The sequence below is a fragment of the Lathamus discolor genome, chromosome Z (assembly GCF_037157495.1).
Source record: "Lathamus discolor isolate bLatDis1 chromosome Z, bLatDis1.hap1, whole genome shotgun sequence".
Taxonomy (NCBI): domain Eukaryota; kingdom Metazoa; phylum Chordata; class Aves; order Psittaciformes; family Psittacidae; genus Lathamus; species Lathamus discolor.
In genome coordinates this window covers 20,932,175-20,945,403 of record NC_088909.1, presented here as the reverse complement: position 1 = coordinate 20,945,403, position 13,229 = coordinate 20,932,175, and the positions used below count along the sequence as shown (strand labels likewise).

The following is a 13,229-nucleotide window of genomic DNA, read 5'->3' as shown; positions in this document are numbered from 1 at the left end:
ATTACTAGCACAGAGGACGATCGACCCAGCTTGCAGGTCCCGCCTGGCCCAGGGAGGGGGCATCAAGCAGCTCCTAGAACACCAGTGATGCCCACAGAGCTAAGTGACCCCTGCATCAGGTCATGGACTTACAGCCAGGAGCTACTCTTGCTGCCCCCAAAAGGCCCTGGAGCAACATAAGGATAGGAAACAAGCCTGAAAACAGACAGGCAAGAACGCTTAGCGGGGTGAGTGGAGGGCTTCTTTTGAACGCCAGGAGCTTTCCACCAATTTTTTTGTGACATAAAATTAGAAGGGGTCAGTGGATCCCACCCAATACCCCTAACAGCATCAGCAACACCCTAACACAACCCAAGAGCATGACAGAAACACAAACGGAACACAGCATCAGCCCCAAACCCCTCCAACAAACTGACACCCACTGCTGACAAACCACTGCCTAGCTGGATGTCACGGGGGGACACGACGGGAATAATGGGAAGGCTGGGAAACTATTGCATCCCTGGGAACCAAGGGCTTCTGACCTTTCTAGCAAAGCCTGCTGAAAGAACTGGGTGGGTTGTTTTGTACTCCTGGCTTTAATTACAGCCAAGTGTTTAAGTTATTCTCCTCCAACCACCCCCGTGTCCCTCACAAGCACAAATCCAGCTTTTTATAGCACATCCGGTATGGATGTTAAACACATTCAGGAAATGCACTTTCAGCCCCAAACATCTCTTCCCCTGGACCAGTTGTGCTGCAAGGGTTTTTAATGCGGAGATGTGGAGCTGGATGTTTGGTTTTGTGATAGCTACTTTCCTGGATTACTTCTGTCTGTTTAGAGAAGGAAAATTAAATAAATGCAGGGTAGGCTGGCTGCATCCAGAAATAATGCAAGCTGCCTGCAAGGTGAAGAAAGAAAAGCCAGATGGAGAGGCCACTCTAAGCTGCTTGAATGCCCTGCACACAGGGCAAGGCTTTCTTTTCTTTCTTTTTTAAATAGCTGACAAAGCTCCTCGAGGCTAACAATAGCTCACAGCACAGTGGGTGTCCAGAGGCACATCTAGGATCCCAAATCACAGGTTTTTCACTGCCTTCTGTTGATACTGCCCCAGACTGGGTCTTCTCCTGTAATGTACAAGGGAGAAATGCACCCTCTCCCACAAAACTTCTATTTTAAGGGGCACCAGCAAAGAGCCATCAGGCTACACCAAGTTCTGTCAGTCCTCTGGTGCTGCTCAGACTTGTCACTAAGGTTTGTGGCTGTTCACTCCACAGGGGCAGGGCTTGGACAATAGCTGACTCCAAATCTACGACCTGACCTTTGTAATTTTTGTAACACAAGGGGACCTAATTATGGCTTTAAGAAACACTGCAAGCCTGCTAGTAATTCTCTCACCTGAAAATACCCTGGCTGACTTCCCAGCTGGAAGCACCCTCCGAAGTCCAAAGGCAAGCATATTTGCTGGCAGCCTAAGGAATTAGTCTTGGATGCCATCCCAAGACAGAAAACCCCATGGAGCACTCTCACACCAGAGGCACACGTTGGTCAGTCGACCCCAGATGTCTCCTGCTGGACCCTCAAGAGCACTGGGCTGTTCCACATGTTAATCAAAATGCGACTGCTACACTTCAGCTGTAGTATCACTGCACAAACCCAAGGCACTCTGCAGCAGGTTAGGAGATGGAAGGCATGTAGGGCTGCACTGCATCAGGGTTTGCTGTGCTGAAAGAAGGTAAGACAAACAAGCCCAGGGCATTTTTCCCCTCCCATCCCTGCAGCCAGGCCACCTCATGTTCTGAGCAAGCAACTGTCAGTAGGACATCACACATCAGCAAACTGAACAACCACCTAATTGAGCTGCCTCCAAAATAATCACACTGGAGGAAAGGTAAGAGTCCTTGAACTCATTATTTCTTAGACTGATTTTTATTCTATTTTTTTCCACATTTGACATGGATTTTTCACTTCAGATACCTGCAGCATTAACTCAAAATGGGCTCTGGCTATTTCTCCTGAGCAACTAGATCTCCAGCACAAGCAGCCATGCACCTTGGTAATGACTAGTGGTACAGGCCCACTGGCCACCTACCTCCTCCTCTAGGCTAGCAAGATAGAGGAGGAAACCTTGATCTCAGACAGTAGGAAGGTGAACAGCCTGTGGGGCTTTCCCAGTGGACAATCAAACCTACCTGCACTCAGAGCAGCAGGGCATTTGCTGCGGGAACTGGAAGGCAGGTTTGAAGGGATGGGACCACCAGCAGTATGCACAGCAATGAAGTGCCCCAGCTTCAGCTGCCACCGAAACCCCTTTTGTGCCCGCCCAGACTGAATAAAGAGTGCCAGTCCAGGTCAAGGTAAGTTTTCCAGCACAAAACCATGTAACACAACATGCAGGTTACAATTAATGCACTCTGCAGGAACAAACCCTTATGCAGCATGAACAGCAGCAAGACAAATATGCTCATCTATGCACTCATTCATCTCAGGGAACAGCAGCTGTCAAGTCACACACACACTTACTATGCTTTCCTTGCCCTGATCTAACTACAAGCTATGCAACACTTAGCTGGAAAAATGAGTGACAATCCAGCTGCAGCAACTGAGTAACAGCCTATCTTGGGCAAAGGCAGCCTGAACTCACACCGAAGAATTGCTCTTTAGCAGATGGGAAAAACAATGTACTTATCTGATGGGTGTTGTTTCTATGTGACCAAATCATATGCAGCTTATGTCTTATAAATATAAATGACTGACTTAAAAATCATTGTTGGAACATAGAAGCACCTCCTCTATTCCTGAGAAGCAGGTGATCTCCCAAGCTCACCAAGAACCACAGAGAGGCATGTCAGATGCTCAGGGGACCTGACCTCTTTGTATCTTTGACAAGCATGATAGTCTCAGAATTAGGTGTTAGAGCTTGAACAAAGTGACAAATCCATGTCAAAATTATATTAGAGAACATGAAAAAGGAATCTCACATTCAAATGCTCCCAGAAAGTTTATAAGAAGCCACAGCCCAGCCTGCCATGGCTTTTTATGTTCCCAAGAAGCACCTGTCAAAGGAACTGCAGGCAATCCCAGGCATGTTCTTTGGCTACCTGCAGTTTCATCAGGTTGCTCAAGACATTCGAAACAGTATTTCCTTATTAGGAGAATGATTTATGAGGATTGAGAAATTCAAGCTTGAACCTACAAAGTGAGTCATGGGGACTCATGAGTTGCTTCCCCCACTTCCCTCCCCCCCAACTGAAATCCTGCAGAAAACAATTACCCCTTAGCTTAAATACCACACAGCCTTTGCTGTATGCTGAGTCCTGTCTTGCTCACTAAGCGTCTGTATCTGGGCAGAGAAACCACATACTCACCCAGACACTGTTGGGAAGGAAGTCGGAGCTGCTGACTGCCATTTCTCTTGCTGCTTCAGAAAAGCCTTAGCTTCTTTTGAGGTTGAGTCCACTTCTTTAGTCACTCTGTTGGAGGAAAAGGAGACAAACAAGAGGATAAGGAAGAGCTGTACTCACAACAGCAAAAACAAAAATCCAAGGAAACACAGAAAAGAGGTGCAGAAGTACCCACACCACCTCCATCAGCTTCAGGCTGAAGAACAGGCATCTTGTTAAGATTTCGTGCCAGTTACAAACCCTCTATAATCATGGCAGAAAAAAGGAAAAGGGTAGCTGATTAGCGCTAAGGGAGGAAGGGATTTTCTTTTTCTTCAAACAGGAATGTTTGTTCATTCAAGCAGGCCTGTCTCACTTGCAGCTACTAAATGCTCTGCTCAGGTCACTGGGGGCAATTCCAGGCTCTTAATTGGGCTCTTGATTTCCTCATTTGTGGGTCAGTGAGGCAGCTCTTATGCCACAGCTGTTCTGCCACCCACATCTCACAGGCTTGGCAACATCTGCATCCCAAAACAGAGCAAAGAAACTGGCTCCAGGCATGCGGAATGGGAAAAAAAGTTCTGGCTGGGCAGAATGCAGAAATTTGCTCTCAGTTTCTACTTAATTTCTGTTTGAGGCCCTGAGGGTGCAAAATACTGAACTTTAAAAAATACAGCACCGACAGCAAGGAATGTATTAAGAGCATGAGAATGAATCTCTAGAAAACACACTCAGTAATTAATTGTTAGAAAATCCCAGCTACTTTAGCCCCTCATTTACAATCACCTGCCTCCAGTGACACACTTTCCACACTCTCAGGAGCTCTTAATGAGGTTGTTCTGCTTTCCCAAGCTAATAATTTTGGTCCCTTGTTCCCTGATTCTCGTTAGTCACAGGATCTGCCCTGGTTACAAGTCAGGCTAATTGCTGCGTGCCTCTTACCCACCAACCAGACACTGCAGCTTACATGCAGGAACTGGCTGATGACATGGAAAAACCCAAGGAGCTGCAGACCCAGCAGGGTTACTGCTGGGTTGGGCTTCAAGGGAAGCACTGTGGAGCTGTTTATTAAGCCTGGAGGCACTGATGCCCTGAAATCCCACTTGCACACAACTAGTGCACCCATGTCCCCATCCTGACAGCACCTGAAGAAGCTGTTAGAGAAGGGAAATCATTTCTCCTTCTCTGCAGACTGCAAATTCGGTGGAAAAGGCATGTTCAGAAATAAGAGTAAGTTTTACTGTAAGAGTGACAGAGCACTGGAACAGGCTGCCCAGGGGGGTTGTGGAGTCTCCTACACTGGAGATATTCAAGGCCCGCCTGGACAAGTTCCTGTGTGATGTACTGTAGGTTACCCTGCTCTTGCAGGGGGGTTGGACTAGATGATCTTTTTAGGTCCCTTCCAACCCTTGGGATTCTGTGATTCTGTGATTCTTGTGCTGTACACCTCCTTCTCTGCCTGGTCCTGACAGTGCAGATTAACCCCATTTCCCCCTGCACTGTCACATGCCTTTCAAACTAGCAGCAGTCAAGGGGAGAGAGACAAATTCATGTTATGAATATTTAGAAGTGGGCGCTGATCAGATTGGAAAGAGGTGGGAAGTGGGGGAAAAACAGTCTCGGAAGAAACAAAAGCCTTGCTACAGCACTGTCCCAGTTTAGGACATTCCAAACGTACCATTATAGACCGGTTTGGGTTGGGAAGGACCTGAAGATCATCCAGCTCCAACTCAATGCCATGGACAGGAATACGTCATACTGGAGCAGGTTGCTCCTGGTCCCATCCTGGCCTTGAACACTGCCAGGGATGTGGCAGCCACAGCTTCCTTTGGCAGCCTGTGCCAGCATCTCATCACCTTCACTGGGAAGAACTTCTTCCTTACACCTAACCTGAACTTCCCCTGTTTCAGTTCAAAGCCACTCCCCCTTTTCTTATCAGTACAGTCCCTGATGAAGAATCCCTCTCCATCATCTTTGTAGGTCCCCTTCAGATACTGGAAGGCTGCTATGAGGTCTCCACGCAGCTTCTCTTCTCCAGGCTGAACAGCTCCAGCTTTCTCAGCCTGTCTTCATACAGGAGGTCAAGATATCTGATCATCCTCGTGGCCTCCTTCAGACCTGCTCCAACAGCTCCATGTCCTTCTTATGCTAGGACACCAGAACTGCACACAGTGCTCAGCAACAGCAGTCACACACCAAAGGTTACTGTACATCCAGTTTCCTTCAACAGAATAAACTTGGTGTCTTTGTGCTGCCATCAGCCAGAATGCCCCACAGAGCTCCTCCAAGCCTATGTGCCAGGTTCCCATGAATACAGTCACACAGTCTATTTAATGTCAAACACAGCAATCAAAGAGCTGGTGCCATGTCCTGCCCAGCTGCAGTGCAGCACCATTTCTCATGCACATTGCAGTGTTGGTTTCTGGCATGGCAGCCCCTCTTCCCATCACCCCTGCACTCTTGTGCCACTGGAGGCATGCAAAGAGGACATGAGCAGTCATGAGAAACATCAGACAGATCCTGAGCATGCAGGAATTCAAGAGGCACAGCATAGTAACCACACACCTGGAAAAAACCCTCTACACTGGCCTCGATACGGCCACAGAGCCTGCTCCTGGGTTAGATCCCAGTCAAACCCTGCACGATTCTGGGACTTGAAGAGTGTAAAATCAAGAGGAGGGGTTGGGAAAGGAAGCAGAAGTCAGACAAAGCACACCGTATCACTAACTCTGCTCCCACAAGCTACAGGAATTGGGAAATTAAATAGCTTAACACGGTCTGGACAGGCACAATCCCAGGAGTGTTCAAGGCCAGGATGGATGGGTCTTGGAACAACCTGGTCTACTGGAAAGTGTCCCCAACCATGGCAGGGGGTTGGAACTAAATGAGCTTTAAGGTCTCTTCCAACCCAAACCAGTCTGGGATTCTATAAATGGGCAGCAAGTCTTCAAAGCTTGTGGCAGAGCTTAGATCTTAACCTCGTAAGTACTTTCAGCCTCCTTCACCAACCCAGAGACAAAACTGGCCAATGTCTGCCCTACCAGTTGAGGTAAAAGAAGACACCAAGCTAAGATGCACATGAGAAACGGCTCCAGGGATTTGCCAGCCTGTAATCTGACAGAATTAGCATGCTGCTGGTTGGACCAGCACAGCTCTTGGAGCAGGAACATGCTCAATCCCAGAAAAGGTGAGAAGGGAGAAAACTCTACCTGCTGAAGCCCCTCAACATGATGCACAGCCCTTCAATGACAGACACTTCAGCTTTAATACCTGTGTCTTTCACCACCTCAGGGTACCAGCAGCAATGGCTGGGCACAGTATGTAACTCCGTTTTTGCTCCCTTTGGCCTGCCAGCAGCTGCTTTAGCATGTATTTTTGAAGTTGTCCACTGTAGAAACTCAGCTGCAAAGCTGCAGGCAACCTGTTCCTGCAGGGCTGGCCAGCTGGGGACAAAGGAATGCACCAGAAATGTAATTAAAAGTGACCTTTCAAGGCAATTTCACCACAAGATCCACTTATATCCTCATAGACTGAAACAAAAGCAGCTCTGAAGCTGGGCTAATGCCAGCAGCAACTCGTGACCCACTCCACACGAGTGACAAAATAAAGAATACGAAAGGCCTTTATAAGGTATTAATTCAGGTTATGCACATTCCAACCTTTTCCAGATCCCAGGCCAAGAAGGAAAAAAAAAAAAAATCCTCTGGTCTGCATTATTACGGAAGACAATAACTCTCCATGTAGAAACCAAAACATTTCTTGTTCTTCATGGGGAGAAATGAGAGCCATTAATCCAGCTGGAAGAAATCACAGTCATTACTAAGGAAAATTACAAGACCTTTCACTTTTAAATACTTGATAAATAACTATTTGCCTGACTGTTTACTGGGATGCTATTCACATATTGTAATCCAGGAATAAACATGGAAATAAGTATATTGTCAGGAACAAAATAAGTAGCTACTGTCTTGCCTGCTTGCAGACCCCGTAATTCACACACAAAACCGCTCACTCTCATCACTTTCCCATAAAGATTTCATTATATTGCTATGCTACTAAATTGCATAAAAAGACTTCCAAAACACAGAAGAGTTATTAATTTTTCTGGACTGTGCTGGAGCCTGGTACACTGACAATGCTACTGTAGAAGATGCCGTGCAACTGTAAAATAGAAAGGTCTCCCATGCATAAAGTTATTATAAGGAAAACATGCTAGAAACTAGATCACTAAGTCTCTCTGACACTTACAGGTGTCCTCCTAACTTAGGATGCTTCATCTCTGAACCAAGCTCAAAGTGGTACCCGAGCATTTCAGCATGCTCAAACCCACCCATCCTACTGTTCTGGTCCCCAGGTGTGGATACATTACTTCCAACTTCCACTCAAGAACTTGTCACCCTTCCCTTCACCTTTTCCAACTGAAATGCTGTGATTTACGTGCATGGAAAAGGCCCCAGTCATGCAGGCTGGGCACCAAAAAACATGAAAAAAACCTATAGGCTGTCTCAAGAGTCATTCCATAGAGCACACACAGAACTGTAGCATCCTAATTTAAGAAGTGTTTGATCTGTTCCCAGTAGTCTGCATAGCCATCTAAGCAGCTACAGTGAAGGAAGAATACAGGCTAAAATGAGCATCCCATTCACATAGCTCTACCTAATCTACAGAAGGGGGTTAAACCCAAATATTCATGCTTCGATTCAGTGGCAAAGCAAGCCTGAAACACCAGCTTGTCTCTTGTGCTCTGGTCACACAATGGGTGCAGAGTTACCAGGAGTGAAGGCGGTCCCAGTCTAACACATCATACCATTCCTGCTCCCATGGCACACACAGCACCAGCATCCCAGGACTCACCCCAGTGCAGTGGTCAGGTGCCTCTGCTCTAGCACAGCTGAACCCAGTCCTGTCTGCAAGAAACAGAGCTAGCATAAGGGATGCCAAGGGTGCAGTGTCAGGAAAGCACCTGGCTCAGCAGCGAGGTGCCCTGCAAGCCCTTCCAGAAGTGCATCAGCAAGCAGGCGAAAAGGAGGCAGGGTCTTTGAGGCAGGACAGGGAAAGCTGGGAAAGACAGCCACATCAGGAAGGCTTGCAGGCTTCTGTCCACAGACTGCTGTGTAATAGCAACCTTGTGCATCCCAAATGCCAAAATCTCTCCAACTTACACCCATGTGGCTCAACACAACTGCATTCTCCTCAAAATGCCTGATGCACATCAGGCTGCGGAAGCACATGCTGGTATTGTGGTATAAGGGGACTTGGAGCTGACAAGATAGTTAGGATCCCTAATTGCAGCGGCACAAAGGTACCATCTCTTCTGACCATGCTGAGAAAAGGAAAGCAAGAGTGGAAGCTCTGGAAAATGCCAGCTCTTTGCCACTTGTACTCAGAACACACAGTCACCCCTTGGGAAACCTGCCTCAGTTTAGACCTGACACAATTATAAGACTTTCCACATGATCTTGATGTTGTTAGCTCTGGGGAATCACAGACCAAGGTGGGGGGAAAATGAGGCTAATTATCTTATTATTTTCTTTTTCCTAGTACTCCCCATCTGTGTCTAGCCTCATTAAATAGTCCTCCAGCCTTCTGGAATGATCACTTGAGGAGCAAGCAAAACTCTTCTACAGCTGTTGGTAAAAAAACCTTAATCCCTTTTGAGCCAAGAGGAATATTTTGCCTGAGTATTTTTTTTGACTCCTGTGCTTGAGCTGCCATGGCCTGGGTACCTTCTACAGACAGATCATAGAATCACAGACTGGCTGGAAGGGCCTTTAAAGCTCACCACATTCCAACTCCCTGCCATAGACAGGAGCACCTTTCTCTAGACCAGGTTGCTCCAAGCCCTGTCCAACCTGGCCTTGAATACTTGCAGATGCACTGGCAGGTGCTCCAGCCTGTAAGAGCCTGAAGCCACAGAGTTCACTCATTCAGCACCTTCCAGGAGAGAATTAAGTCCCCGCACAACTCAACCTTCAGTCTACACATGCCTGCTCACTGGGTATGTATTTTATGCTGGATTTCCTGGTGCAAAGCAAGCAGAGGTAAAATTAATAGGTCCCAGCACTTTCTTTATTTCAAAGTAGAAGATTTGTTTTCTCCCTTTCAGAAAAAAACACACCATTCTCCAAAGCTTCAAACCAGGTGGGAGAAGTTGTTCCCTGGGAAACTGAGCCTATTCCCTGAAGCAACACCGGCAAGACCAGGCTGGAGTGACTGATAATTTTGTGGGCTGCTTATCAGCACAGAAGCTGCTGGCTGGTTTTTAAACAGAAACCAATCTGATCAGAGCTCTTCTGACACCAGGCGAAGGCCACGCTGCTGCCTGGTGCTGCTCCTCACAGTGGGTGTGTGCTCTGTCCAAGCAGCCAGCCCAGGCTGCACCTCAAACCAATTCATCTGAGAACAGAGATAAACAATATTTCAACATCAATAATGCATAAAAAGTAATTTTTGACATCCACATCCTGACCTCGTAAGCCTCGAAGGCAACAATCGCTCTTCCATCATCTCCTGTGTGACAGACTCTGTGACAGATGTAAAGAAAACAGATGGACAATGCTGCCACCTGAGATGCTGACCAAGCTGTCAGGCCCCTTTTGGGCTTCTGCTTGCTGCTTCTGCAACCAGCTCTCTAAATCCAAGGGGAAGTAGCACTGCAGTTACTGAGCTTCCACTAGGCCCTGCAATAGGTAGAGCACAACAAACATGGCTCTCTGGAGTAGATGACTCGTGGCCAGGGCAGAAGGCTTCACCTCCCTGTTGACTGGAGGTTATCCACCCCAGTTTTATATCTCTCCAAGCACTTGGTCTCTGCTTGCATCTCTGGATTCCCTCAGCCAGCCCCATCACACTGCCTCAAAATCCTGCCATGCATTTAGCTTTTGTGGCATCCCATAATTTTTATTTGTACCTCCCAAAAGAATTAACTTCAAATTATGGAACACACCCCTGAGCTGAGCAATCCATGTGAACAGATGTAGCTGGTGTATGTGTGAGTGTGACAGCACTCTGACCCTATTAACTATGACTTGCAAGTACACCAAACACATGATAGATCCCTGCAACCCCACTGCTAAAAAGCAATGCAATGTTCACATAATGTAACTCTCCTCCTGCTGAAGAAAGGAGTATTAGAGAGTCAGAGGTACAAAATACACTTACAGCTATGAATACTGGACACAAAGGTTACACAGATTACAACAGGAGCCAACACACACTACAAAGCAGAAATATCCCCATCAGAAAAATGCCAGACTAAGCTTGACTTGGTTTATAAAGTGTTAATGAGACAGTAAGACAGCAAACAGCTTTGCCTTCCCTTCAGGCTAACACAGAAATCCTCTTGCTTCAGAACCTCTTAGTTAACAGGAAGGAAAAAAAAATAAATAAATCCATCTTGCAAGCCGTACTTCCCATCCCGGGAAACCTGAAGCCCAAGGGCAGCGAAGTAGCTCTGCCAGCATCTCACCAGACATCAAAGGCCCTTTCCGAGCCTGGAGCTGTCAGGAATGACACAGCAGCTTGCAAGCAAGGAAAACGGGGCAAGCAGCAAAATGCTGGGACTGGATCTGAGGCCCCTGCGATGAAGTCAAACAGAGGGACAAAAAATCCCCTTCAGCAAAAGAACCCCCGAGAGACCTAAACAAGTCATAAGCTCCTTCTGTTTCCAGATTTTTAGAAGTCAGGGAATTGTCCGAGAGCCAGGTACAGAAACACCTCCTCCCTCACCTGCTGGGGAAGGGTGGATTTTTACTTGCATATTTCCACATATTTCCACATTAACTACACATCATGCAGGCAGAAAGACCTTGGAAGAACATGAAGACGGGAGAGCGCAGCTGGCCATTCAGTTACCAATGCTCATGCATCCCCCAGATACCACAGGTTTGAAAGACATACAAATGCCCAAGTTAATCTGGAGGCCAAGCCATCATTTTGGAGATGCTTTGAGACCCCTCCCACCTTGGGGGATCCCAGCTGAGCCTTCTTTTCCATCATACTGATTACCAGCAAAAATGAACAAATGAAACCAGCACACATCAGTTATTTCCTTAAAAGCATCAAGCAGTATTAGAAGCATAAGATGACTTTCAGGTGGACATCTGCTCCATTGCTTTGGGGTTTTCAAAAGCATGGTAATAAAGGAACACAACAGGAGTCAGCATGTTGATGAATGCCAGATAATGAACTGGATAAAGCTGGCACTACTGTGTAACACTGCAAGTCACAGCCTCCCTGTGCTTCAGTTTCCCTCTCTAAGCAGAAGCTTCATCTGCACAGCTACTAATGAAGATCCTGAATAGAAGCTGTTCATTAGACCATTCCCCTTCTCAAAGCACATTAAGCAAACAGTAACATGATTTACTTTAGGAGTAAATGCTCTGGCTTAGAGTTCTGGCTAGGTTTGTCACTCTGTTTACAAAGTTTTCATTTCTGCAGCTGCCTCTGAGAAAGGCAAATGCCTTGTGGGTGAACCAGCAGACAACATCACTCCTGCTCACGCTTAATGACTTCATCCCTGAGCTACCGGAGTGCCAATCAGCCTTGTACAGCATTAGGATTCCCCAAGGAAATCTGAAGCATCAAGGAATGGATGCACATAGAGGAAAGGTTATCAAAACATGCCCCCAAGACCCTTTCATGTTTAAGCATCTTTTGAAAGGTAACATATTCAGCTACTGGCTTCCCAAAAAAGCCAAAACCAACCAACCATAAAAAAATTAATCAATAGCTGTTTTTTAATAGCTGGTTTTAAACTGGAAAAAGACAGTATAAGCTGTGGATAACTGAGGCATGCTCTGACCTCCAAGAGTAACAATAGTTTAAGGACAGGAACAGGCTGATGCCTTCATTCCATTATGCTAAAGTCTGCATTTTGCTGCTTGTTTGTAGAAAAGCAACCAGTTGCTTTTTAAAATGCCACCCGTAAATAGCTGTCACAGTGATATTCCATGCAATGCAGGGGGGTTTGATTTGTCTTACGGTCCCGGGCACGATCCCCAGGCTCCTAGTGCTCAGACTAAATTTCTGGAAAAAATCTTAAAAGCCAAGGTTTTTGCACTGTGAGAGTCTCATGTCACTGGAAAGTGGCTAGAATCCATTTCTCTAGAACACCTTAGCCAAGGAGGGCTGAGAATAAATCCTAGATGAACATCCAGCACCACTGTCACCAACATAAAACTAAAGTCCTCAGAGAGGTTAGGCTTTGGAGTGGCTTTTCAAGGGGCTACTGAAATTCATTTGCCTTTTCCTAACACTTCCTTGCTACTGTAGCCAAAGCACACCAAAATACAAGCAGTTTCTTCCTCTGCCCCAATTAGTTGTTAATTGTCCTCCCTATCTAAGCTGCATCAACCATCTACCTCACTTAGTGGAAGCTGTGTATCACTTGCTTATCCACCCAGAAAAAAGGCAGGGCTTTGCATAAGGCTTTGGAACACAGATCCTGGCAATGCTCACTTGTCTGATCACTCATACACAAGCAATACAGCACAGGTTTTTGCAAAAAAACCCAAAACAAAACAAAACAAAAACCCACCAACTCCATGTATGGAACACATCACACACAGATCAGCCTTGATCTGACATGTGCCACACTACCTAAAACCTCAGTGAGAGATGCACACCCAAACCACTGATTTTCCTCCTGATTTTAAAAGCAACTGTCCTTCACTCAGCATTGCACAAAACCCCATGAGCACAAAACAAATGACCAAGATTCACACCCAGCAAGAAGTGTGAGCATGCTGCCAACCCCTTCCTATTATTCATCTGCTGAGTTTCCTGGAAAGCATTACAAAGTAAGGAGAGTTAACAGTATTACATGCTCTCAGTGCTAATTAGCGCAGCACATCTGACTGAGCCAT

At 46.4% G+C, this 13,229-nt stretch overlaps 1 protein-coding gene across 2 annotated transcripts in view; it reads right to left on the bottom strand.

Moving 5' to 3' along the window:
* CFDP1 (craniofacial development protein 1) overlaps positions 1 to 13,229 on the bottom strand; it is a 67,336-nt gene that overhangs the window by 43,381 nt on the left and 10,726 nt on the right. For both annotated transcript variants that reach the window (XM_065662619.1, XM_065662617.1), the window contains exon 5: positions 3,349 to 3,453. In XM_065662619.1, coding sequence (XP_065518691.1) covers positions 3,349 to 3,453 — 105 coding nt within the window. The remainder of the gene's footprint in view (positions 1 to 3,348; positions 3,454 to 13,229) is intronic.